The 27,653-nt window shown below is 42.8% G+C and overlaps 1 protein-coding gene across 1 annotated transcript in view; it reads left to right on the top strand.

Moving 5' to 3' along the window:
* The window catches only part of LOC126203441 (cytochrome P450 6j1-like), a 99,596-nt gene that overhangs the window by 70,961 nt on the left and 982 nt on the right, over positions 1 to 27,653 (top strand). The window contains exon 7 of the mRNA XM_049937759.1: positions 19,208 to 19,459. Within this exon, the coding sequence (XP_049793716.1) occupies positions 19,208 to 19,459 (252 nt within the window). The remainder of the gene's footprint in view (positions 1 to 19,207; positions 19,460 to 27,653) is intronic.

The following is a 27,653-nucleotide window of genomic DNA, read 5'->3' as shown; positions in this document are numbered from 1 at the left end:
ATGGTAGTTGATACATCTGGGGTATCCAGTCGTAGTGTTTATGTACATAAGTTAACACGAATCTTGTAATCCTTTCCATGCAGCTCTTGATGGAGAGAGATGTGGTATGGATAGAACCTATGGCACTGGAGAATGCATAGAACTCTTCGCCGACTCAAGCCACTTCCTCGTGCGACTCCGCGGGAGTTCACTTGCAGACCTACTGCAACAACAGCAAGAACATTGAAACTTCCTGGCAGATTAAAACTGCGTGCCCGACCGAGACTCGAACTCGGGACCTTTGCCTTTCGCGGGCAAGTGCTCTACCAACTGAGCTACTGAAGCGCGACTCACGCCCGGTACTCACAGCCTTACTTCTGCCAGTACCTCGTCAGCAAGAACATTAATTTCCGCCTCTTCTGTCGTTACTTGTTTCCTTCTGTTATGTTGTCTGGGTGTTACGCACTTCCACTTAACTGGGTGTAGGGGTTGCTAAATAATTGCCGGGATATTGACATCTACTGGGATTTCATACCACACACACTGTACAAGAGCGAACTGCATTCTTCCTACACCCTCCATACACACTGAGGGTGTCGGCTTATTCTGTTTTGGTAAATCCCATCGTCTACTCTTGACCTACTGCTTAGACTGTCACACACGAACCAATTAGCAAGTTGCAATGCACTCAAGGAACACACAAGCACAATTTAAGCAAACAAGACAACTTCGTACCTAGCAACTACGCAGGTTGAAAGGCATAAACAAGTGTTGGTTTGGAATCTTTTCAAAATACGACATCTCGTAAACGTCTCGTACAACAATCCGGCAATGAACACAACCGACATTCTAATTTACCCAAATTTTAATCTCTTAATATCAGCAGATATTGTTCCATTTCAACAAATGTAAGTTAGCACAAAAATACACTCTCGAAGTATTTGACTGATTAAAAATACGAGCCCCTGACTACCACTCCATTGCGTGAAACCCGCACCTCAATATAATTTTCCGTTTACGTAAAATTTGCGGTGCAGAATATATATGTGCCTTCTAATATGACAGATTTTTCTAAAATATTCCTGTCTGCTCATGACACTAGCTTGCTAGTGAAGGATGTTGAGCGTAATAAAGGGTATCATATAAATCAGTTCAAGGCACAAATTCATGGCTTGTGAAATATAAATTGGTGCTAAGTCACGGTAAGACTCAGTTTTTACTGTTTTCAGCATATAGTTGAACTAAAACTCAAGTTATGATCACGCGTAGATATAGGTTTTCAGATAGATGGTAAGATGTCATGGAAAGCCCATGTTCCAGATCTTGTTGAAAAACTGAGTGCTGCAATATTTACCATTCAGACAGTACCTGAAATAAGTGATAGTCCAACACGAAAAATAATCTACTTTGGTTATTTTCATTCACATCTGACACACGGGGCTACACTCTGGGGTAACTCTTCCCAGTGACGAAGGGTATATTTGGCCCTGCGAGCAGTTCGAGCAGTGTGTGGTGTAAGAAGGCGAAGTTCTTGTTGACTCCTGTTCAGACGCTTCTGAGTTCTGACACTGGCCTCTCAGTTCATACTTTTTGTAATGTCGTTAACAGTACGGGCTTACTCCCTCAGTTAATACCAGGAATTTGTATCGCAACTCCTTGATTCTTGTCCAGAACTGCATGTAGTACGTTGTTTCATACATATTCAATGAGCTGCCACACGAATCAAACAATCTTAGCCGTAACCCACACACTTTCATATCCAGACTCAGGAATTTCCTTGTGGCCCACTGCCTATAATCTACTGGGGAGTTCCTGGAAAAAATAAAGCAAATTCCAGTGTTATGTTATTAATTATGCCAGTACATACTGTGTAGCTTGTCATTTGAATTGGATCCGTGTAATTTTCATTTTATCTACTACCAACTTTTCTTTACTGAATCATTCCTTGACCTTGGAGACTTGCTCCTTAGTTTGCTCCTACAGAACTAGACATGTAAAGTTAACTGATCGGTAAAACTACGCACATGGTATAGTTAAAACCCTCAGTGTTCTGAACAGATCTAAGCAACTGAAATTTCAGTGTAACAGACGGGATCTCGTATGAAAGTTTCATTTTACGTACCATTTCTAAAGAAACTACTATCGTGAGGTACGCTGCAACACTGTGGCACATTGTAAAGTGTTCCTTAGTTTACACCCTGCAGAAGGAATAACATTGGCGAAAGGTTTAAACCATATCTCATTGTCTTCTCAACCACTTTAATGTCCTTCGAATGTTGTACCTCAAGTCTGGTGATCGTACAATGTTTATATGAATTTCCCTCTCTGTATATTATCCCGTCTACCTTCAGCTTCCAATATTACTGTAAAAATCCATGTTTCACCTTTCCAAGGCGAAGTTTATTTATTGTTATTTTATACACATAAAGAAATAACGTTGATAGTTACTGCAGAAACAGCTGTGTCCGTACTCAATTAGACTGAAGTTACATTTATCAAAAAAGGATGAACAAAAACCCGAAATCGCACTTTCTTCCCAGGAATAAAATGGTACACTAAATTGCCCAAGGAGACTTCAGTTATTTGAAAAGGCAGTTCAAAACTACTTTCTAAACAATACAGTATGTTCAGTGATGAGTTATTTAGATAATACAGAATAGGGATTTTCGTATAAAATGTAACAGTAAATGATAATAATAATAACAATAATAATAATAATAAGGGCAAACACACTAAACAAGAAGAATACTTATTCGATAACCACAGCGATTGCATAGAAGCGATGGAAAAAACAGATGACTATAAATATCTAGGATACAGACAAAAAATAAGAATAGATAATACAAATATTAAAGAAGAACTAAAAGAAAAATATAGACAAAGATTAACAAAAATACTGAAAACAGAACTGAGAGCAAGAAACAAGACAAAAGCTATAAATACTTATGCTATACCAATATTGACCTACTCATTTGGAGTAGTGAAATGGAGTAACACAGACCTAGAAGCACTCAATACACTACACGATCACAATGCCACAAATATAGAATACATCACATACATTCAGCAACAGAAAGATTCACATTAAGCAGAAAGGAAGGAGGAAGGGGATTTATCGACATAAAAAACCTACATTATGGACAGGTAGACAATTTAAGAAAATTCTTTATAGAACGAGCAGAAACTAGCAAAATACACAAAAAGCAATCACTCATATAAATACATCGGCTACACCATTGCAATTTCATAACCACTTCTACAACCCTGTAGATCACATAACATCAACAGATACGAAGAAAGTAAATTGGAAAAAGAAAACACTAGATGGCAAGCACCCGTATCATCTAACACAGCCACACATCGATCAAGACGCATCCAACACATGGTTAAGAAAAGTCAATATATACAGTGAGACGGAAGGATTCATGATTGCAATACAGGATCAAACAATAAACACCAGATATTGCAGCAAGCATATTATTAAATATCCCAATACCACAACAGATAAATGCAGACTTTGCAAACAACAAATAGAAACAGTAGATCAAAAGCGAACGTACAATACTAGCAAATACAGAATACACCAGAAGACATGGCAATGTAGCAAAAATAATACATCAACAACTTGCCATACAACATAAACTAATAGAACAACACGTTCCCACATACAAGTATGCACCACTAAATGTACTGGAGAATGATGAATACAAATTATACTGGAACAGAACCATTATAACAGATATAACAACACCACATAACAAACCTGACATCATACTCACCAATAAAAAGAAGAAATTAACACAACTAATCGAAATATCCATACCCAATACAACAAATATACAGAAGAAAACAGGAGAAAAAATTGAAAAATACATCCAACTGGCTGAGTAAGTCAAGGACATGTGGCGTCAGGATAAAGCTGACATTATACCAATTGTACTATCAACTACAGGATTCATACCACACAATATCCACCAGTACATCAACGCAATACAGCTACATCCGAACGTACATATACAACTACAGAAATCTGTAATTATTGATACATGTTCAATTACCCCAACGTTCCTAAATGCAATGTAACATATACCGTACAGTTAAAAGGAAGTCACGCTTGATCAAGGTCCGCGTCACTTTCCATTCTTGAACAGACATAACGTCTGAGAAAGGAAAGATAATAATAATAATAATACGTCAAATATAGCTTGTTACAAAATTACATTCATGACCCACGCATTTTGCACGTATCTATTTGTAACTGTGGCCGGTAGAGTGCTGTACTAGAGACATTGCTATTCCTATTTGGTGTAATTTAAGCAAACAAGGCCGGCAATCTGTTACTTGTGGAATGAACGTAACGAAGGTGACCATATCTCCAATTGTTTGCAAGCATACATTATTTTCAGCATAGGATTAAGCACCCAACCGGGTGCACATAAACAGTAGGTACACTGACCTAAGTTTCGACAGCTACTAGGGGTGTCTTCATCAGAATAAAAGTTGCTAAATCCATAAACTAATATATAGGACATGAGGTATGGCCACAAACACATTAACCAAGATGATAGTTTTCATGATAAGCAAAGGTTACTGACGTAAAATTACATTGCAAAAAGCAATAGTCTGAATTTGGAGCAGCTATGCTCCTGTCCAAAAGAAAAAAAGTTATATTTCACTTTTGGCAGTACCATAACTGCTCCAAATTCTGACTATTGCTTTTTGCAATGTATTTTGTGTAAGTAAACTTTGTGCGTAATGAAAACTGTCATCTTGGTTAATATGCGTTTGGTCATACCTCATTTTATAGGAGTTATAGCTTTATAGGCGTTTGCAACATCTGTTATGATAAAGACACCCCTAGTAGGTGTCGACACCTAGATCAGTGTACCTACCGTTTACGTGCAACCAGTTGGCTGTTTATCTTATGTTGAAATTAGTATACGGTTGATGAATAACAGCCACGTTCAAAACTGTAAAATATGCGTTATTGTGTTTGCTTCCCGCTGTGCGTCAAACAGGAGACGTATGAGTGGGTATAAACGACAAAACACTTGGAAAGTCCTAAAGTGAAATAAATGTTGGGAAAGGGCATCACATCTAGCGATTGTGGATTCAGCTTGTATTAGTAATTCCTCTGTACGTAATGTGCGTAATTTATATGATGAGGAGATCATGGTATATGAACATGATATCGGTCATTTGATGAACAGAAATCGACATCTAACGGACAAGAAAATATTTCAATGGCTTAAGTGCATCTAGGTACCTCCTACCAAAGTTTACTTTCCGCATGTTTCAGAAGTTAATAAAACGCAATCATTCTAGAGGAAATGGAAAGAAGAAAATATTAGTCTGGCGTACAGCAACAAATTAAGGAGTAAATTTTGGAAAGCTTGCATTATCTTCGGTAGGGCTGAAAGATGCAACAATTATATAAAATTAGGATGATTAGTGAATGAACCAATGAAAATGTATAGGAAAGCAACTGGAATTATACATAATCATCGAAATAAAAAGTATCACAACAGAATTTCCTCCGTGTGATTGAAGTCAATGAATGTTTTAACAACAATAGATGAGGATAGGAAGAGAAGAGTGGACGAAAACAGAAAAAAACTAATTCCCATTATAAAGACAATAACTTTATGCGGGGTCCAGAATACAGGGTGTTACAAAAAGGTACGGCCAAACTTTCAGGAAACATTCCTCACACATAAATAAAGAAAAGATGTTATGTGGACATGTGTCCGGAAACGCTTAATTTCAATGTTAGATCTCATTTTAGTTTCGTCAGTATGTACTGTACATCCTCGATTCACCGAAAGTTGGCCCAATTGAAGGAAGGTAATGTTGACTTCGGTGCTTGTGTTGACATGCGACTCATTGCTCCACAGTACTAGCATCAAGCATATCAGTACGTAGCATCAACAGGTTAGTGTCCATCACGAACATGGTTCTGCAGTCAGTCCAATGTTTACAAATGCGAAGTTGGCAGATGCCCATTTGATGTATGGATTAGCATGGGGCAATACCATGGTGCGGTACGTTTGTATCGAGACAGATTTGTAGAACGAAGGTGTCCCGACAGGAAGACGTTCGAAGCAATTGATCAGCGTCTTAGGGAGCACGGAACATTACAGCCTGTGACTCGCTACTGGGGAAGACCTAGAACGACGAGGACACCTGCAATGGACGAGGCAATTCTTCGTGCAGTTGACGATGACACTAATGTCAGCGTCAGAGAAGTTGCTGCTGTACAAGGTAACGTTGACCACGTCACTGTATGGAGAGTGCTACGGGAGAAACAGTTGTTCCCGTACCATGTACAGCCTGTGCAGGCACTATCAGCAGCTGATTGGCCTCCACGGGTACACTTCTGCGAATGGTTCATCCAACAACGTGTCAATCCTCATTTCAGTGCAAATGTTCTCTTTACGGATGAGGCTTCATTCAAACGTGATCAAATTGTAAATTTTCACAATAAACTTGTGTGGGCTGACGAGAATCCGCACGCAGTTGTGCAATCACGTCATCAACACAGATTGTCTGTAAACGTTTGGGCACGCATTGTTGGTGATGTCTTGATATGGCCCCATGTTGTTCCACCTACGCTCAATGGAGCACGTTATCATGATTTCATACGGGATATTCTACCTGTGCTGCTAAAACATGTGCCTGTACAAGTACGACACAACATGTGGTTCATGTACGATGGAGCTTCTGCACATTTCAGTCGAAGATTCTCAACAACAGATTCGGTGACCGATGTATTGGTAGAGGCGGACCAATTCCATGGCCTCCACGCTCTCGTGTCCTTAACCATCTTGACTTTCATTTATGGGGGCATTTGAAAGCTCTTGTCTACGCAACCCCGGTACCAAATGTAGAGACTCTTCGTGCTCGTATTGTGGACGGCTGTGATACAATACGCCATTCTCCAGGGCTGCATCAGCGTATCAGGGATTCCATGCGACGGAGGGTGGATGCATGTATCCTCGCTAACGGAAGACATTTTGAACAACTCCTGTAACAAAGTGTTTGAAGTCACGCTGGTACGTTCTGTTGCTGTGTGTTTCTATTCCATGATTTATGTGATTTGAAGAGAAGTAATAAAATGAGCTATAACATGGAAAGTAAGCGTTTCCGGACACATGTCCACATAACATATTTTCTATCTTTGTGTGTGAGGAATGTTGCCTGAAAGTTTTGCCGTACCTGTTTGTAACACCCTGCATATCCTTATGGGGCACAGATATGGTGGATTATTGCTTGGTGAAGGCAGTCAGGAGATGGACATTGAATCATTGGAATTTACTTCAGAGGGAAACTTTCGTTCTTTACTGAAACCTTGTATGGACGCAGGCGATGAAATATTAATACAACACATGCAGTAGGTCTCAAAAAGGCCGTTTACACCAGTAAGTCAACACAGACTGATTTAATACACTGCTGTGCCGAGGTTATTGCTGTACATGTGATTGATTCCGTAAAGTAATTTTTGAGCCTAATAGCAAATGAGACAGCTGATATAAGCATCTCTGAACAATTATCGCTATGCATACGTTTCTTTGGTGTTGAGAGTAGTGTTGTAAGAGAAGAATTTCTGAAATTCATTACTGTTACTGACCTGCCTGATGAAAACTTAGCAAACACCATTCTGCAGATGATTAAAGCAAATGGCATTGATGTTGCTTCTGGTCAAATACAATCCTATAATGGAGGAACGAATGTGAGAGGTTTAATTTAAAGGAATTACATCCCAGGAGCAGTCATTTGCAGTTTGCAGTCACTGTGATAGTCACAGGCTCAATCTTGCACTAAGCAAAGTCTATACTCTAAGCAATGTACGAATTGCTATGGGTGTAATCGGTTCAGTAGCGGACTTCGTGAGGGAATCTTCTCAATGACAGTAAAGAAACTGTGAAACACGTTGGTTAGAGAAGCATGATGCTGTTCGGCATTTTCGAGACATCGTTCGTCCTCTAACTATTGCTCTACAGGAACTACGTAAGATACGCAATGGAAGCAGTACCGCAGCGACTGCATTTTACTTACTTCTTGCTGTGCAGTTATCAGATTTTATTTTAAGTTTACGTTTATTTGCCACACTGCTTGGGAGAACAATGCAACTTTCTCGAGAACTGCAAGACAAGGAATTCAGAAGAAGTTTCTGAGAAATTAGGCACTGAGATAAAAGTTCCTAGAACAACTGCTCTACATAAGAATCGAACCAATGCTCCAGCTGAGTCACACAAGAAATACTTTAGAGTGGCAATCCTTAATTCCTTTTCTAGATTTTCCATGTATTGAACTGGTCTTTAGTCTCCCCAAAGCACACCTTGAAGCTGTTGGTCATTAAAAGAATCTAATACCAAAGTACGTTTCCGATGGGTCAACTGCGGAAGTGTTAAAGAAAGCGGAAGTATATAAAAATGTTTTGCCATGTTCCGCAGCTTTGGAAGGGGAGCAGATGATCTGGATCCGGTTGGGAAGAAAACAAGAACGGAGTCAGAACTGTCCAGCAGTAACTCACAAAAGTTCATCTTGTTTTCCCAACATCGCAGTTCTCGTTCAGCTCCTGTCGATTCTGCCGATCACTACCAGCACAGCAGGAAGATCATTTTCTGCGCTGCGATGCATAGACGCCTGTCTTCACAGCACCGCAACAGAAAACCGACTGAATTGCTTAGCTTTGATGCACATCAAGAGGAACCTCAATTTTACGGTGCAATAAGTGCTAAGAGTCTTCTGCAGAAAATTGAAGAGGAGAGTTAACTTGCAGTATTTTTGATAGTGCAATATGTTATACATATATAAAAATGTTTATTTCACTTGCTTAAAACTGGCAGTAAAACAGTAAAATTTGATTAAAACAGTTCAGTTGATCTTTATGAAGACCACCTTGATCTTAAAATATGGGTACCCTATCACGGACGGGTACATTGCGCTCCACTCTGACATGGGTAATTTTTGATGTGACGTTTTGACGGACGTTGTACCGTCTCCCCCCACCCCGTAGCATCCCACCCCTCTCCCCGACTCCTCTCTGTCACCCCCCAGAAACATATTCTAAATTTGCCCCTGCTTGTGAGAATAGTGTGTGCAGTGATTGGCGGAATTGAATTAACAGTATTGTTAAATAACTTCCGTGTAAAACAGCATAGTGCACTAGGGACAAATCGAACCAGGTATCACTGAATTAGACAGTCGTTCTATTTGAGCTGTTGGTGCTTCTACTCATCATCTAGCCATCCTGATAAATGTATTCAGTGTTTTCCCCAAATTACTTTTGGCAAATCGTAGGAAGGTACCTGCCATGTACTTGCTCGTTCGTCTCAAGAGGACGGCAACCTCTCAGACACTGCAGCATCACGGGTTGCACTAGCACAAGGCGTTGCCTACCCAGACTGCGTCGATCCCAACAGGGACGACAGACGACAGGGAAAGCGCTACCAGAGGTTGGGTTGGCTTGTTTGGGGAAGGAGACCAGACAGCGAGGTCATCGGTCTCATCGGATTAGGGAAGGATGGGGAAGGATGTCGGCCGTGCCCTTTCAAAGGAACCATCCCGGAATTTGCCTGGAGCGATTTAGGGAAATCACGGAAAACCTTAATCAGAATGGCCGGAAGCGGGATTGAACCGTCGTCCTCCCGAATGAGCCACCAGAGGTCCTCCATGCCAGGGACCAGTTTCCTTCGCCGTGTCACGTGTGCGAAACTGGATCGACACGAATCCCTTCACCTTTCGTCTATAGAGGGTGGCGCCAGGCAACACCTCTCCGCTCCAGCGGAGCTCAGGGCCAATTGACGCGCTCAGCCAGAGCCCGGTCGGAAGCCGCCGCAGTGGGACCTACGACTTTCCATCGATATCCTGATACGTACATGTCGGCCGATAACGTCGAACGCTAACAAACTCCGTCGTTTTAGATTATCAGTGACACGGCCCACTACGTTTATTCACTGTGTGTTTCAGGTGTATGCCTGTCTGTATCTGAGAAGTAGTATTACTTTTTATTGAGAATCTCTGTGTTGTTATCGTAATAAACTCTTGTTCCTGTTTATCTGGGACTTTTTTACTTCTTATCAAGCAGCTCCCCGTAAGAGATATAGCAGTTCTGCCACGATCGACTACCTGTATCGCTGCACGTCTTCAAATCCCCACGATACTTCAGGAGGTTCAACAGGCTCTGGTGCAAGAATGGGAGGCTATACCCCAGCAGCTGCTCCACCACCTGATCCTGAGTATGCCAACCCTTCGTGCGGTCTGTGTACGTGTGCATGGTGATCATATCCCATATTGATGTTGGGGTACATGCGCAGGAAACAGTGGCGTTTTGTAGCACACGTGTATTGGGACTGTTTTCTCAACTTATCACCAATACCGTGGACTTACAGATCTGTGTCGTGTGTTCCCTATGTGCCTATGCTATTAGCACCAGTTTTGTGTAGTGCCACGTTGTGTGGCACCACATTCTGCAGGTACCCTCAATTTATGAGCATGAGTGTAGATCGAATGGGATGGGAGAAATTGTTGGGAATAAATGGTGCTGTTTGTTTAATAGAGAACACAGGAGTGCCAACCGTCTAAAGCCAGCTACAAAATGGTGCAGAAAATTTACGAAAAAACCATGAAAAACGGCTTTTCACAGCATGTGATCCAACTTACTACCTTCATCATATTTCTCAGAGTGTTTTACACGATTGTGACTCAATAATAAGTTCTTTGCTCGTTGGACTCGAAAACTCTCCAACTGACTGTGTCTCTGTACTTACTTCTTCAGGTCCATGCAGCAGGACGTGCCAAATAAGGAGAATCGTGACTCGTGATTCCTACAGCAACTCGGCGCCGTCTCGACCACCACCCCCCCAAAAACCGCTCCTCCCCCATGCACTCAAATATTTTAAAAAATGGTTTCAGCTAGAAATCGGATGTAAGTCTATTGTATTTCACGTTGCGTGGCTCGGGTACTATATATTTATTCGAATTTTGTATTGGTCCATCTCCTTCTTCCCCCTCACTCTGTTCATCTACTCCTCCCGCTCTCTCTGTCCATCTCCTCCTTCGCCCTTCCCCAGTTCGTATATTTGTCTTTGCGTTCTTTGTCCATCTTCTCCTCTCCCCTCTCTCTGTCCATCTTCTTTTCACTATATTCTCCCCTCTTCCAGTTAATTTCATCCTCTCCCCCCTTAACTCTGCCTATGTCTTCCTCCGCCGGTATCTGTCCATCTCCTCTTTCCTTTCTGTCCAACTCCTTCTCTCCCGTCTCTCTGTCCATGCCGCTTCCCCCCGTCTGTCTGTCCTCTTCCTCCGCCCTCCCCCCACCACATCGTTGTCCCCCTAGGTATCTCCTCCGACCCTTTTCTCCCACGACGTTCTTAATCTAGCATCAATAGGGGCTCTTCGTTCTTACCCTCATAGATTTCTTTACAGATCCTATCTAATATATGTACCAATTTTGGTTGAAATCGTTCTGGGGATTTGAGATGAGCCTGATGACTACGTACGCACATGTCAAATATATTTCACATATATCTAACGTATTTCATACGCATTTGTACACATATTTCACCTGTGTCTCGAGACTTTCGCCCTGTAGTTTAATTTCCAAACAGCTCTCTATCTGTGACGTCGTAACTATTGAATTAATCTTTCTGGTGCATCCACTTGCACATGTGGTTACGGTCTGCGAAATGTGTTGTAAATAGAGTTGGTAGTAAAGAAGAAAAAAAAAAAATTAAAACGCCTTGCATGATGCGGCAGTTTTTCAATAGTCTAGTTGTTTATGACGTCATATCTCCTGTATATATTCTCGTATGTAGATTCAATGACATACGAGGATATTATCTACGAAATGTGTCACGAATATAGTTAGTAGTAAAGAAGTAATAAAACAAAACGTCATGTATCATGCTGCTGTTTCACTGCACGAAAAGCGTAACATATAAAGGAATTATTTTTTTCTTTCATCGTTTTGTAGGGATCGGCATGGAGAAAAACATTCGTAAAAGTTTCAAATTATGTGTAACGTTTGTTGCAAGTGTCAGTCTCAAATAATGAATGACTAAAGTGTGGGAATGTCCGCATCATCGGCTACCTTTTTTTCACACACACCCACAGCCCTGTAATATGTAGGTGGTGGTTTCCACGACAGCGATTCTTTCCAAACAGTAAGTTATAAGTGTACTAAGTGAAGTAGTTTAGGAGGAGATGTGGAACACATGGATATACGACTTTCTTGTGTTCAGTTACAGTGATACAAAATATATGGCAATTGTTCTATGGCAGACTGTGTGGACTGTCACTTCCTGGTATCCAATTAGCCACTGCATCCACCAAGAGGCGCCCTCATGCAGCCCACTCGTGGAGGCTGCTTCCAGAAAGTGACATTACTCTCAAGTTTTCCTGTTGTACCTGAAAAGTGCAGGGTACCTTTCTATGGCTGGCTCCAGCCACCCAAATGCAATTCCAATTCGTATTGTGACATCTTTTCAGAATATGTGTTTAGTAGCTTATGTCATCCAGTATTCAACTACTCCTAACTATATTCTAAACAATATTGTTTCTCAATCGCTTTCAATCTTTTATCTGTAATCTTCGTCTCCTTCTCCCTGTCTACACCCGTGCTATTTCGATGTACTTTATAATGTCATACCCTGGTAGCAACAGGGGTGGCAATAGAACCTAACTTAGATTAACGGAAATGAAGCACTTGAAGATAAAAATTAAATGAAATAGTTATGTAAATAACGAATGTTTCCTAGTTCCATTGACAAGTTACTGTAAACTAATAATATGGTCCCATACTGGGCGCAAAAATGTCATAAAATGGAACAGATAATGCTACTGAACAAACACTGGTTGCTAAATGAAATAAAATTTCAAACTGGTAAAGCAGGGAGACATTTACTTTTACTATCATCTTTCACATATCATCAATGCAAAAATAAAACCATGGCTGATTTGACTGGACAGGGGTTTCACTCAGTAGCTGTACATATGATGGGCGGGGGGGGGGGGGGAACCCATTAACTATTTTGTCTCATCACATGGTGGAGTTAGTGTTACATGCGTGTGTGGGTGGCTGACGTGACGCCAGCGTGATGTGCTGATGTGGTAGCGAATATGTCTTGCTGTCGCGTGGGAGTTGAATGACAGTTGGCAACTATTCCCTTCGTGTGTTCAGTGTAATCCATACTGGCTGAATTCCAAGAGTCAAGCATCAGACCACAATAAAGATCATCCAACACAGAACTGATGCTGAGGATTTCACAAAGTGAAAACAGACACAGAAATGAGTGCAGAAATCGGATCCCAAATCTGAAAAAATAGTCTGACATGCCTCAAGAAGGCAAATTAGAATGTTTTATGCAAAACAGCATGCGAATCAGCATGATGCACGACAGTCTACTGAAACTATCTCCTATAGGACTCTCGAGTCGCTTCACAATGGACTTCGAATCATATCTGCATAAGGCTTAAGCTCTCATAGCATGGACTCCAGGTGATCCTAGGATGATTTCTAAATCCTCCGAATGACTGCTCCTAAAGAGTTCCAGTCTGGACTCCAGCTGATCACGAGACTGCCCTGCTCAGTCTGCTGTGTCACCCGACGACTAATAGACGCTGTGTAACCAGGCCTGTCACTTTTACTTACAGGAAAAAAGTATCTTTGCTGCTGCTAGTGTACAACACTGGAACTCAGCGTCAGTTTAACACCATTCCTGTTGTAGTTTCTTCTACTTCTAATCACTAGTTACCTAGTGACACAATGCCGGTTTCTTTTGTTTTTTGCGGGGGGGAGGGGTGATGGGGGGACCATTGAGAATTCTTCCAGCTATTCCTCGGTATTCCTGAGCGCTCTAGAAGTCTACAGCTTAAAAAAATGGTTCAAATGGCTCTGAGCACTAAGGGACTCAACTTCTGAGGTCATCAGTCCCCTAGAACTTAGGACTACTTAAACCTAACTAATCTAAGGACGTCACACACATCCATGCCCGAGGCAGGATTCGAACCTGCGACCGCAGCGGTCTCGCGGTTCCAGACTGTAGCGCCTAGAACCGCTCGGCCACTCCGGCCGGCTGCAGCTTAACCATCGCAATATGAAAAGTGGTGGTTGGGGGAGAGAGGGAGGTGAATTTAGTGCCCATCTTTTGAAAATATTATAATCTATTCATCTTCATTTCCTTCGTGTCTTTATCCCACTTCAAGTCCTTGTTACCATGGATTCGGCGGTGTCAGCGTCAGAGGGTGCTCAGAAGCCTTCCTGTCGCCACCCTGAATCCCCTCAGGACGGAATTAGTGTATCAGAGTTGTCTGCGTCTAGTGTAAGCCATGAAATAGTGCGAACGTTTTCAAATGTCTGCGAGTCGTGTAACTGAGGCGAAACATGGGGATCAGCCGGGTATTCATCTAGCGGGATGTGGAAAACCGCCTAGAAATCACATCCAGGATGGCCAGCATACCGGCCCTTGTCGTTAATCCGCCAGGCGGATTTGATCCGGGGCCGGCGCACCTACCCGAGTTTGGGAAACAGTGCATTAACGCTCTCGGCTACACTGGCGGGTTGCTGGAGTCTAGTCTAGTATTTTAAAACTTTGAAAAAAGTATCTGCTTTTTTTAATGAATTCTTAAATAAGATTCCGCAACTGTTTTGAAGCTTCCAGTGAAACTTAACCCAATTTTCTTAAATATTAATGGAGAACGAGACTTTCCACAACAAATGTCATGTTCATCCATTCAGGTTCAGGACCCTTCTTAAACAAATAGATAACTTTAAAAGGTACTTTGTGAATCAAAATCAATGACTATTAACGAAATTCGTAATTTCCATAACTTTTTTGTGGTGGTTATAAAGTACCCGACCACTCGGAGTAAACATCACGAATAATGCGTTGGTGTGGCTAATGTTGTGCTAAGAGATATCGTCATGTTCTTTACGCTATTTAAAAATCAGTACTTGTTTAACAAGTATTTTCGTAATAGGAGTTAAACCTGTTTAACTTAAGTTGGTTTCATTAGCTTTTTAAAGCGGTGGGCAGTAAATACCCCCTCCTCTTGGTATTATACGTTATGGGTAATGCGTTGGTAATGCTATGGTTAACAATAACCCCGTTTGTAAAGGGAGTGCCTTTAAGAACTCGCTCAACTGTCAGCTCTTAAAGGGAACACGCCTTTTGGAGCGAAGCAAACACTTGAGTTAAACATTACCGGTCCATCTTCTGTGGCTTAAGTGGAGCCCTTCCTCTGCGAAGTTGTAATTAATTATAAAATAGGACACAACTTTCAGAGCGAAGCAAACACTTGTGTTAAACAGCACCTGTCCATCCTCTGCGGTTTAAATGGAGCAGTCTATCTGCAAAGATGGTAATTTTTGTTAGAATCGAGTGTTTTTAGGAATATAAGGGATGTACCTGCAAGAATAAATGGGCCGTTAGAAGGCATTAGGATTTCCTAATTTGAGGTTCGAGCATGATATTTCTGGATCTGCTGCAAAAGACACAATGGGTGGAACCATAAAAAAGTACTGCGACTTGGTTCTGTCAACTTTCTTTGGGAGCCGAAATTTCAAAAACAAACCACGCTCTCAAACGTTTACAGTTTGGACCTCCGTGAAGAAGTCAACATGTGTATCCGTGACAGACGCTGTAGCTTGCAGGTGACACTGTCAATCAGGCTAGACGCCGTATCGTTGCAGTATGTCGAAGTGTCGAAGTGTAGAAGTTTCGGGATAGCTGCCAGTTTTCAACGAGCGAAATATTTTACCCTCGCAGTGCCAAGTATTTTCCATAGCGTGTAATACCGATGGCAAGAGGGTTCTTTGTGCCCATCACCAAGAAAACTTAAAAAAGAAAAATTTCGTTAAATATGCTTAGCTTTTGTTAACAACACTTTTCAGTAAATCGGTACTGTTGCACAGGGTACACAACCTGATAATATCTTTCAGCACAGCCTTAGTATTACGAAGGCTTTTTCGTGACCTTTGCACTGAGTGGTACTTTATGACCCTCACAAAAAATTAAAAAAAAATACACATTTCCTTAATTATTCAAAATGGTTCAAACGGCTCTGAGCACTATGCGACTTAACTTCTGAGGTCATCAGTCTCCTAGAACTTAGAACTAATTAAACCTAACTAACCTAAGGACATCACACACATCCATGCCCGAGGCAGGATTCGAATCTGCGACCGTAGCGGTCACTCGGCTCCAGACTGTAGCGCCTAGAACCGCAGGGCCAATCCGGCCGGCCTTTAATTGTTGTTTATTTTCATTCACACTATACCTTTAAGAGTACTTTAAGACCATCACAAAAAATTTAAACGTACAAATTTTATTAATTGTTTTACATTTTCATTCACAACATACTTTTTAAAGTTAAGAAAGATCCTGAAACTGAAGATATGCCAGTGACATTCGTTACTAAAACTTACATTCACTACAAAAAAAGTTTTTCTAAAAAAATTTAAAGTCACGGAATCTGATGTAACAAATCATTAAAAACAACAAACTTATTTTTCCAAATCTTAAAACGTAAAGTACCAGGATAGCTTATGATAATTTGAAAAGGAGGGCAGAAAGTAACTCCCGCTCCCACTTCTTGGTATTGCGAGGGTTAGGCATATTGTTGCTTGCTCTGTGCTACAACTCGATCAGTGAATGTTAAGAAAATCGATAGAAAGTACAGCCACAACCGAGCGTTGGTGTCATTTAAGCTGCCGCTCAGGTAACCACAAATCTTCTGCTATCATTGTAGCGTCATACGACATAACCTCCCTCTCACTCGCGTTCATTTTCTCACATACAATTATTCTTGCACATTTTTCTTGCTGACCGAGCAGTGACTGCTGGTTCAATGAACTGTTGTATGGAAAACTTTAAACACGCTTTGTCATTAATTTCAGCGTTATCGTATCACTTGATTTAGTCGGCAGGTTGAATCCGTAACTCAGGGCCTTATTTAGTAAATTTACTTATTTGAGTACAACTGCGACTCTTAATTTCGCAGCCTCGTAATTTCCCAAACTTTCTCGTGACCCTTTACAGTTAGGTAGTACATGGAGAATGTCCTCTGTCATAAAGTGAACCGGAAGTCTTCACAGATAAATATATGGCATTAATAACATATCCTCAAAATTAGAAAGTACTTCATATATTCGTCTCCGGAAGTAGTGTTTTCCATGGGTCTTTGAATCTCTGTTAATGACTTCTGACTTCCTGTCTACATATTCTCCTGAAATAGCTTTAAATTTGTAACCATGCATTTTTCTTTGACAACACTTAGCGCATCAGTAACGCATGACGCAATATATTGGCAATATCCCAAAAACAAGGAGAAGAACATTTGTTAGTATCATTCGAAATCCGCTGTTAATGTCCTCTTCTCCCTTCGTATTTTCTGGACCGATGTTGTTGTCCTCAATCTGTGAGCCTTGTTTTTAACTGATAGGCCACGCACGCTGTGTTAGTACAAGGTGTGGGGAAATGCCAACGTCGAGGTTACCTGGTCGTATGTAAAGTACACCAGTGGGCAAAAACAGTCAATACCGTCACTGCGCGATAGCGTTGGAATGTTACCGATGATGGTGCCACTAAAGCGGAGTTACTAAATACAATTTTCCGTAATTCCTTCGCGAAAGAAGACGAAGTAAATAGTTCAGAATTCGAAACCAATACATCTGTTACTATGAGTGGCATAAAAGTAGGTATCTTAGGTGTTGCGAAACAACTCAAATCACTGAAGAAAGGCACGTCTTCCGGTCCAGATGGTATACCAATCAGGTTCCTCTCAGAGTATGCAGACACAACAGCGCCTTTTTTAGCAATAATATACTACCGCTCACTTGACGAAAGGTCTGTTCCTAAAGACTGGAAAGTAGCACAGGTCACACCAATATTCAAGAAAGGGACTAGGAGGAACCCATTGAATTACGGACCCATATCACTGACCTCAATTTGCTGTAGGATTTTGAAGCATATACTGTGCTCGAACATTATGAATCACCTTGAAGAAAATGACTTATTGATACATAACCAACATGGATTTAGAAAATATAGTTCTTGTGCAACACAGCTAGCTCTTTATTCCGATAAAGTAGTGAGTGCTGTCGACAAGGGATCTCAGATCGATTTCATATTTCTAGATTTCCAGAAGGCTTTTGACACCGTTCCTCATAAGCGACTATTAATCAAATTGCGTGCATGTGGAGTATCGTCTCAGTTGTGTGACTGGATTCGTGATTTCCTCTCAGAGAGGTCACAGTTCGTAGTGACAGATGGTAAATCATCGAGTAGAACAGAAGTGATTTCTGACTTTCCGCAAGGTAGTGTCACAGGCCCTCTGCTGTTCCTGATTTACATAAATGATCTAGGTGATAATCTGAGCAGCCCTCTGAGATTGTTTGCAGATGACGCTGTAATTTACCGTCTAGTAAAATCATGAGACTATCAATTCCAATTAAACAATGTTCTAGAGAGAATTTCTGCATGGTGCGAAAAGTGGCAATTAGCACTAAACAAAGAAAAGTGTGAGGTCATCCACATGGATACCAAAGGAAATCCGATAAATTTTGGGTATACGATAAATCGCACAAGTCTAAGGGCTGTCAATTCGACTAAATACTTAGGAGTTACAATTACGAGCAACTTAAATTGGAAATACCACGTAGATAATATTGTGAGGAAGGCGAAACGAAGACTGCGCTTTGTTGGCAGAACACTTAGAAGATGCGACAAACCCACTAAAGAGACAGCCAACATTACACTTGTCCGTCCTCTGCTGGAATATTGCCGCACGGTAAGGGATCCTTACCAGGTAGGATTGACAGAGGACATCGGAAAAGTGCAAAGAAGGGCTGCTCATTTCGTGTTATCGCATAAATAGGGGTGAGAGTGTCACTGATACGAGAGTTGGGGTGGCAGTCACTGAAACAAAGGCGGTTATCTTTGCGGCGAGATCTATTTACGAAATTTCAATCACCAACTTTCTCTTCCGAATGCGTAAATATTTTAGGGAGAAATGATCATCATAGTAAAATAAGAGAAGTCAGAGCTCGAACGGAAATATTTAGGTGTTCCTTTTTCCCACGCGCCAGTCGAGAGTGGAATGGTAGAGAAGTAGTATGAAAATGGTTCGATGAACCCTCTGCCAGGCACTTAACTGTGAATTGCAGAATAAACATGTAGATGTAGATGTAGATGTAGATGTAGAGTGTCTGATTTGCAAATTTCAGAGGCGCTGCGGATGTATCCGCCCGCTAACTTCCTGGACCGCGAGGCTTCGCGTGACTACCAGATCCCGGGGACCGATATTGTCCTCCCCAAAGGCACCGGCGTCGTAGTGTCCGTGTCAGGCCTTCATCACGATCCCCGATACTGGACGGAACCGCACCGGTTCATCCCTGATCGCTTCAAAGAAGAGAACTCAAGGGACAGACCGAAATATACATTCCTGCCCTTCAGTGCTGGGCCCAGGATATGCATCGGTGAGTACATAGCGTAACGCTACCATGAAGCTCAGAAGGGTGACAGTTATTGAACTATATGAAATAAAATCGTCATACCTTCTGAACAGTTTGCAGTACGACGTTAAAACATACGGTTGGCCGCGGACACTGATGGGAATTAGTACGCGCATGGTGTAGCGTCGAAGAACACTTCCATTTGGATAGCATCGTCAATAAGCAAAATTGGAGCATTTTGGGACTGAGAATCAGCATTTCGCGATCGAGAGTACATAGTCAGTGGGTGACTGTGTAGTGTGCAATGTCCAGTCACGGAATAACTGGAACGGTGACTACCGAACCGTACGTGGAGGTTTTGAAAGATCGTTTCATCCGTATTACCCAAAGCGACAAAAATTTTGACAGGACGTGGTTCATGCAAGACGGAGTTTGACGAAATAGAAGCTGGAGAATGTTTGGTGTCCTCAAGGAGCACTTTGAGGACCTCATTCTCACTCTTGGGTACCCGGGAGCCACGGGTATGGGCCTCGATTGGCCGCCATATTCTCCGGATCCGAAGACATGCGACTCCTTTTTGTGGGGCTATATTGAGGACGAAGTGTATATCAATAACCCCAAAAACCATGGCTGAGATGAAAACTGTCATTCAGAGGTTATCGACGGCATCGATGTTCCGACACTTCAGCGGGTCATACCAAATTTCACTGTACGTCTGTGCCACATCATCGCCAATAGTGGCAGGCATATCGAATATGTCATAACCTAAATCCGAATATCTGCAGTGACGTTTACATATTGAATAAAGTATGTACGAGCCGTAGTTTCTAAATAATATACTTTTTTATGTAGTTCAATAATGGCCGTCCTGTAAACATGAATTTTGTAACTATGAAAAATATTGCTCATTAAATACACACTATTTACTACATAACTCTGAGATAAATTAAGCTACAGAATTAAAGAATCATTTTTTCGAAACCCCGTAATTTCTACACATTACGACGCTTAAGTTTCTGATCTGCTTCAACGACGCATCAAACAGTAAGGAGTAGACACACCTCGGAAGTTCGTGTATTGTTAAGGTGGGTTGATTAGGTCACAAAGACACCAAACTTCACCACAGGTCTGCCTAACGTGATTGCGGACGCATCACACTATAGGAAGGTCTTCACAGCCCTTACGCAAATTTCTATTCTTTTTTTTTTCACACCTGTGTGATGGAGGCCAAAACTACGACATCAACCATTGACATCACGTAGTTTCCTTATGAGTGTCCGCGGAAGACATTCCATATTCACCGCCGCTCAGAATCGGCACGAAAAGGCTCCAGCTGGTGGCGTGAAGGGCGTCAATGGAACCTTCCGTTTCCCTGGGGCGTTTATTGCCACACATTTCGGTCCAAAACTACAGTTAGAGCTCGATGACCAACAGTAAGACGTTCTTCACAGTCGTCGAGACCGTTGACGCCCTCGAGGGTTTTATCCCTTCTCTAATGATCTTGTGAACCTGCATGTCCATAGAACGTGATGACACCCATTTTTCTCTTGAGTTCAGTTTGGAACCACTAGGGACTGTTGAAAACCATTTGATAAAATTTGAACGTCATCCCAAGGACGAAAGGATTCTTATGTTTTTCGGCACACCTGCTTTGTATCCTCCTGTGCTATGATCACAGGGGAATGCGGTGTTGAGCCGGCCAGTGTGGCCGAGCGGTTCTAGGCGCTTCAGTCTGGAACCACGCGACCGCTACGGTCGCAGGTTGGAATCCTGCCTCGGGCATGGGTGTGTGTGATGTCCTTAGGTTAGTTAGGTTTAAGTAGTTCTAAGTTCTAGGGGACTGATGACCTCAGATGTTGAGTCCCATAGTGCTCAGAGCCAATGCGGTGTTGACTCATGCGTGAATAAAAGGGGACCTCCCAGTTCAGAAAAATTGTTGTTGGCACTCATCCATCTTTATTCACACTCTTCAAAATATACCTTTGCAGACAGAACCCGTGACGAAGCTCTAGGATCTTTCAGACTGGCAACCCCTTCCACACTGTCGATTCCGGATGGCCTGCTACCAGGTGGAATGGCAACAGTGTGGCGGTGAAAGAGCAGCAGCGTAGTCTGCCTACAGGCGTCTGACACTCTCCTCGTGGTACAGGTACAGTTTTAAGGTGGTCAACAAAGGTGGGTAGATGGAACGGAGGGTCTGCCGGACTTGGGAGATTTTGGAATGATGATCCACCATTTTGTTCATGCAAGTGTCAATGTTATGTCCTCTACACACCCCTCCCATCCCCACGCTCCAACCCCTAATCGTGCCACAAGAGAACGCGAAGTACGAGGGATGATAAAGCATAAGCACCCTTTTGCTGCATTCAGATTTTGTCGAATGGTGTTGAACGATCCCTAATGGACCCAGCCTGTGCGCGAAAGCTAAAGTTGCGGTCGCGCTGCGCTCTAAGTGCGTCAGATCACGTTCAATGGGGACGCTGCCTTCAGTTTCCTTTGAGAAAGACTGAAACGCCAGAGGGCGTGAGCATTGTCAAAGGTTGCGAAGACCACTCTTGTTCATCACGCATCGAACCGTCGTTTTCGTCAGCAAAATGTGTGGAATCAACACCGTGGGGATAGGTGTGGTTTCATTGACACTCTTCACGCCACCGCCTGCTGCCTTTCCTCTGTTATTTCAGGTCTATGGTCACAAATTTGTAGGTCCTCAGACTACCGGTTTTGGTCAATAGTGACCGTCTTCAAATCTATTCTATAAAAATATGTCCCACTATACTGGAGCCATAGTACCGGGTCATCAAAAAGTCAGTATAAATTTGAAAACTGAATAAATCACGGAATAATGTAGATAGAGAGGTACAAATTGACACACATGCTTGGAATGACATGGGGTTTTATTAGAACCAAACAAATACAAACGTTCAAAAAATGTCCGACAGATGGCGCTTCATCTGATCAGAATATCAATAATTAGCATAACAAAGTAAGACAAAGCAAAGGTGATGATTTTTAAAGGAATTGCTCAATATGTCCACCATCATTCCTCAACAATAGCTGTAGTCGAGGCATTATGTTGTGAACAGCACTGTAAAGCATGTCCGGAGTTATGGTGAGGCATTGGCGTTGGATGTTGTCTTTCAGCATCCCTAGAGATGTCGGTCGATCACGATACACTTGCGACTTCAGGTACCCCCAAAGCCAATAATCGCACGGACTGAGGTCTGAGGACGTGGGAGGCCAAGCATGACGAAAGTGGCTGCTGAGCACACGATCATCACCAAACGACGTGAGCAAGGGATCTTTCACGTGTCTAGAAAAATGGGGTGGAGCGCCATCGTGCATAAACATCGTACGTTCCAGCAGGTGTTTATCAGCCAGGCTGGGAATGATGCGATTCTGTCACATATCGGCGTACGTCTCACCTGTCACGGTAGCTGTTACAAAACCAGAATGAAGCATTTCCTCGAAGAAAAAAGGCCCGATAACGGTAGATGTGGTAAATCCAACCCATACCGTGACTTTCTCGTCGTGCAATGGTGTTTCCATGACAATTCTAGGATTTTCGGTAGCCCAAATTCTGCAGTTGTAGGCGTTGACAGACCCTCGGAGCGTGAAATGAGCTTCGTCGGTACACAACACGTTACTCAACAAATCAACATCTTCCACCATCCTTTGAAACGCCCATACTGCAAATGCCCTCCGCTTCACTAAATCGCGAGGTAACAGTTCATGATGCCGATGGATTTTGTACGGATAGCATCGGAGGGTACGCCTAAGTAGCGATCAAACAGTAGTGTATTTAATGCCGGTGCGACGTGCGACTGCACGAGCTCTGACTTCCCCGTGCATAGACGAACCCGCTACAGTCTCCATTTCTGCCTGAAGTGTCTCGGCAGCATTACGCCTTGTGCTCGGTCAGCCACTACGGGGTCTATCGTCTAAACAACCTGTGGTTTCGAACTTCGAAATCAATCTCGCCACAGCTGCATTTGTCAACGTACCTTTACCCGTTCGAATCCCTTTCCTATGGCGATAGGATCGTAACGCTGAACTAGCACATTCCTTATTCTGATAATACAGCTTCAATAAAAGCGGCTTTGCAGGTAACGTCAACATGCCGCGACTGCTGGCGCATCTGGTTCTCTCTCTCATTACAGCTCCTTTTATACACGATTGTCATGCGCAGTCACTGACGTTTTGCTGTCCAGCATCATCTGTCGGACATTTTGTGAACTTTTTTTTGGTTCTAATAAAACCCCATGTCATTCCAAGCATGCATGTCAATTTCTACCTCTCTATCTACATTATTCCGTGGTTTATTAAGTTTTCAAATTTATACTGACTTTTTGATCACCCTGTATATTAATGTATTAGGACATGGGTAGAAGGTATGTACGCTGCACAGGGAGATCTCAGAACCTCGTGAAAGAGTTGCATCCAAAGAGTGTGATGTACCGGATGGTAGAATAAGGAAACCATTTTTCATTGTTTCCAATTTCTATGAATGTTTTGTGTTATCGTAGGAAACTATCCCAATACTGAACGGACTGCTAGAGAGGGCCTACTTAACACGAAATCGATTGATTCGGTTCTGTTCATTTAAAGAACCCTGAATTCTTCTTGCCAAATATTTAGTTTAGTTTGTAGATTAATACTGTGTACAGAAGTTCTAAATAGCTGTAGTACTCACGGCTGTTGACGTGGATGGGCGAACTGAATAAGCCCCAACTATTTGCTGTTGCGTGACTCTGTAACTTCCGACACGACAGTAGATCGATACAGCACCATTACGATCTAGGAGTACTGGCGGACTAGATTATTTCCAGTAACGTCATGGCGCAAGAGGAGACCGAAGGAGAGGCCAGAGTACTACAGACACACCAAAAACAAACGTGGGGATGATGTGTTCCACTGAAGTATTCTACCATTTTTGACAGCTCCTCAAATCATACTCTGTAGTTTCACCTGTAGCTCGACAAGCTCAGTGACTTGAAGTCAAGCCTGTTCGACAATAAGACTAGGGACGCTGAAGAAATTGTGAGTCGTCACGTGTAAGTTGTTGCCTATAAACGCTTTAGTGCTAATGACATGGCACATCCTTCAAACAGAAAGCAGAAAATGATGTATAGCCATCGTTCGCAGTTGACTCAAACGCTGGTCACCAAGAGTGTAGGTATTTCTTATTCAACCGTCCTTTTTATTAAGCTGAAGTTGATCCACCAGAATAGCGAAGACACTGAGATTTAAGAACTTCTTTTTTGCAGTTTTTACACTTTACAGCTTGCTCAACTAGCACGTTATTCGTTGATGTTTTAACCAAGTCCTATCAATCTACCCGTTCTTCTCGTCAATGATCTTTATATGTTCCTCTCCTCGTCGATTCTGCACGGAAGAAACTTCTCATTTCTTATCCTATTAATCCACCTGATTTTCGACACCCTGTTTTATCACCACATGTGAAATGTTTCAGTTCTCTTCTTTAACGGATTTCACAACAGACTTTCTTGCAAAGCTGCACTGCACATGTACGTTTCCAGAATTTTTTCCTAGGATTAAGACCTATGTTCGACATTAGTAGTCTTCTTTTGGCTGGGAATCCTGTCTTTGCTTGTCCTAGTCTGCTCCTTACGCCATCTTGCTACGTCTGACATGATTTACTTTGCTTCAAAGGGAGCAGAATTCATTCATTCGTCTACATTATGGCCCACAGTTCTGATGTTAATTTCAGATCTAATCAAGTTTGTGATACACATCAATACTTCCATCTTTCTTTGCATTGCTCTCAGTACATATTCTGTGCCCATAATACTGTCCATTCCATTAAAAAGGTTCTGCAATTCTTCCTCACATTGAATGTGATCTGTGGAGAGCCATCGTCGAATGTAGACGCTGGTACCGGTTCACCATCAAGTATCATCCCACTTCTGTTTTAATTATTTTCCGTCACTGCTTCTTAGATGCTTCCGTTGAACAGTAGGGGCGAGAAACGACATCCCTGTCTTTTATATTTTCTTGATCCGTTTGTATTCTTTTATTCTTATTCCTCCCCTTTGCTTTTTTGAGATGTTTTATAGTGAAGGAAGAGAAACAGTAAAATAGTTGCGTTCTTCTTTATGGGCAAAAATTATGTAATGAAGAAATTGTGTAGTTTATGTTATAAGAAATGCATGAAAGTTAAATTTATTGTTGTGGAGTATCGGAGCCGACAGCTGTGGACGAGTGGTTCTAGATGCTTTAGTCCGGAACCGCGCTGCTGCTACGGTCGGAGGTTCGAATCCGGCCTGGGGCATGGATGTGTGTGATGTCCTTAGGTTAGTTAGGTTTAAGCAGTTCTAAGTCTAGGGGACTGAGGACCTCAGATGTTAAGTCCCATAGTGCTTAGTGCCATTTGAACCATTTATAATCGAAAAGAAAAATGAAGACTGCACCTCAGTTTGCTTAGAGAGTTAGTGTGTTAAAGAGCGAAATAAGGAATACAGGAGAAAACATGTCACACGAAGAAAATATAATATGATAGCGTAGCTAATAACCATTTTGACACATGAAGGAGACCAGAATATGGAAGTAACAGTATTATGTTAATGCAGAAAGAAGTAAAGCCGTAATACATCAAGAAAGAAGTGGTTCCTCATATTTATTTTACGATACTTGGCTACAATACCGCACGTTCTTCTATACTTATTCTTTTACACGTTCGTTGTAGGCTTGGTATGATATAGTAAAATAACATTTAAAGTTTAGCACTTTTTTGACGGACGTTTACTTACTTTCTGCAAAAGTGTTTTGTAAGCATGTATTATGTACTTCTGCTTTATAAAAAGTTGCAATTCTTGGAGACCTCGCTGCGGATCAGTGGAACAAACAGTACACCGGAAATAACCGTACCAAACCGAAGGGATGCTATACAAAACTGAAACATCCTCACTGCTTTGTGACTTCCAATCATCATCAAAGTCAATAAAAAGAAGTATACTTCCATTGTACACTCCTGGAAATGGAAAAAAGAACACATTGACACCGGTGTGTCAGACCCACCATACTTGCTCCGGACACTGCGAGAGGGCTGTACAAGCAATGATCACACGCACGGCACAGCGGACACACCAGGAACCGCGGTGTTGGCCGTCGAATGGCGCTAGCTGCGCAGCATTTGCGCACCGCCGCCGTCAGTGTCAGCCTGTTTGCCGTGGCATACGGAGCTCCATCGCAGTCTTTAACACTGGTAGCATGCCGCGACAGCGTGGACGTGAACCGTATGTGCAGTTGACGGACTTTGAGCGAGGGCGTATAGTGGGCATGCGGGAGGCCGGGTGGACGTACCGCCGAATTGCTCAACACGTGGGGCGTGAGGTCTCCACAGTACATCGATGTTGTCGCCAGTGGTCGGCGGAAGGTGCACGTGCCCGTCGACCTGGGACCGGACCGCAGCGACGCACGAATGCACGCCAAGACCGTAGGATCCTACGCAGTGCCGTAGGGGACCGCACCGCCACTTCCCAGCAAATTAGGGACACTGTTGCTCCTGGGGTATCGGCGAGGACCATTCGCAACCGTCTCCATGAAGCTGGGCTACGGTCCCGCACACCGTTAGGCCGTCTTCCGCTCACGCCCCAACATCGTGCAGCCCGCCTCCAGTGGTGTCGCGACAGGCGTGAATGGAGGGACGAATGGAGACGTGTCGTCTTCAGCGATGAGAGTCGCTTCTGCCTTGGTGGCAATGATGGTCGTATGCGTGTTTGGCGCCGTGCAGGTGAGCGCCACAATCAGGACTGCATACGACCGAGGCACACAGGGCCAACACCCGGCATCATGGTGTGGGGAGCGATCTCCTACACTGGCCGTACACCACTGGTGATCGTCGAGGGGACACGGTACATCCAAACCGTCATCGAACCCATCGTTCTACCATTCCTAGACCGGTAAGGGAACTTGCTGTTCCAACAGGACAATGCACGTCCGCATGTATCCCGTGCCACCCAACGTGCTCTAGAAGGTGTAAGTCAACTACCCTGGCCAGCAAGATCTCCGGATCTGTCCCCCATTGAGCATGTTTGGGACTGGATGAAGCGTCGTCTCACGCGGTCTGCACGTCCAGCACGAACGCTGGTCCAACTGAGGCGCCAGGTGGAAATGGCATGGCAAGCCGTTCCACAGGACTACATCCAGCATCTCTACGATCGTCTCCATGGGAGAATAGCAGCCTGCATTGCTGCGAAAG

Source organism: Schistocerca nitens, chromosome 9 (genome assembly GCF_023898315.1).
Source record: "Schistocerca nitens isolate TAMUIC-IGC-003100 chromosome 9, iqSchNite1.1, whole genome shotgun sequence".
Lineage (NCBI taxonomy): Eukaryota > Metazoa > Arthropoda > Insecta > Orthoptera > Acrididae > Schistocerca > Schistocerca nitens.
The sequence above is the reverse complement of the archived record's forward strand: the minus strand, read 5'-3'. Positions and strand labels throughout refer to the sequence as shown.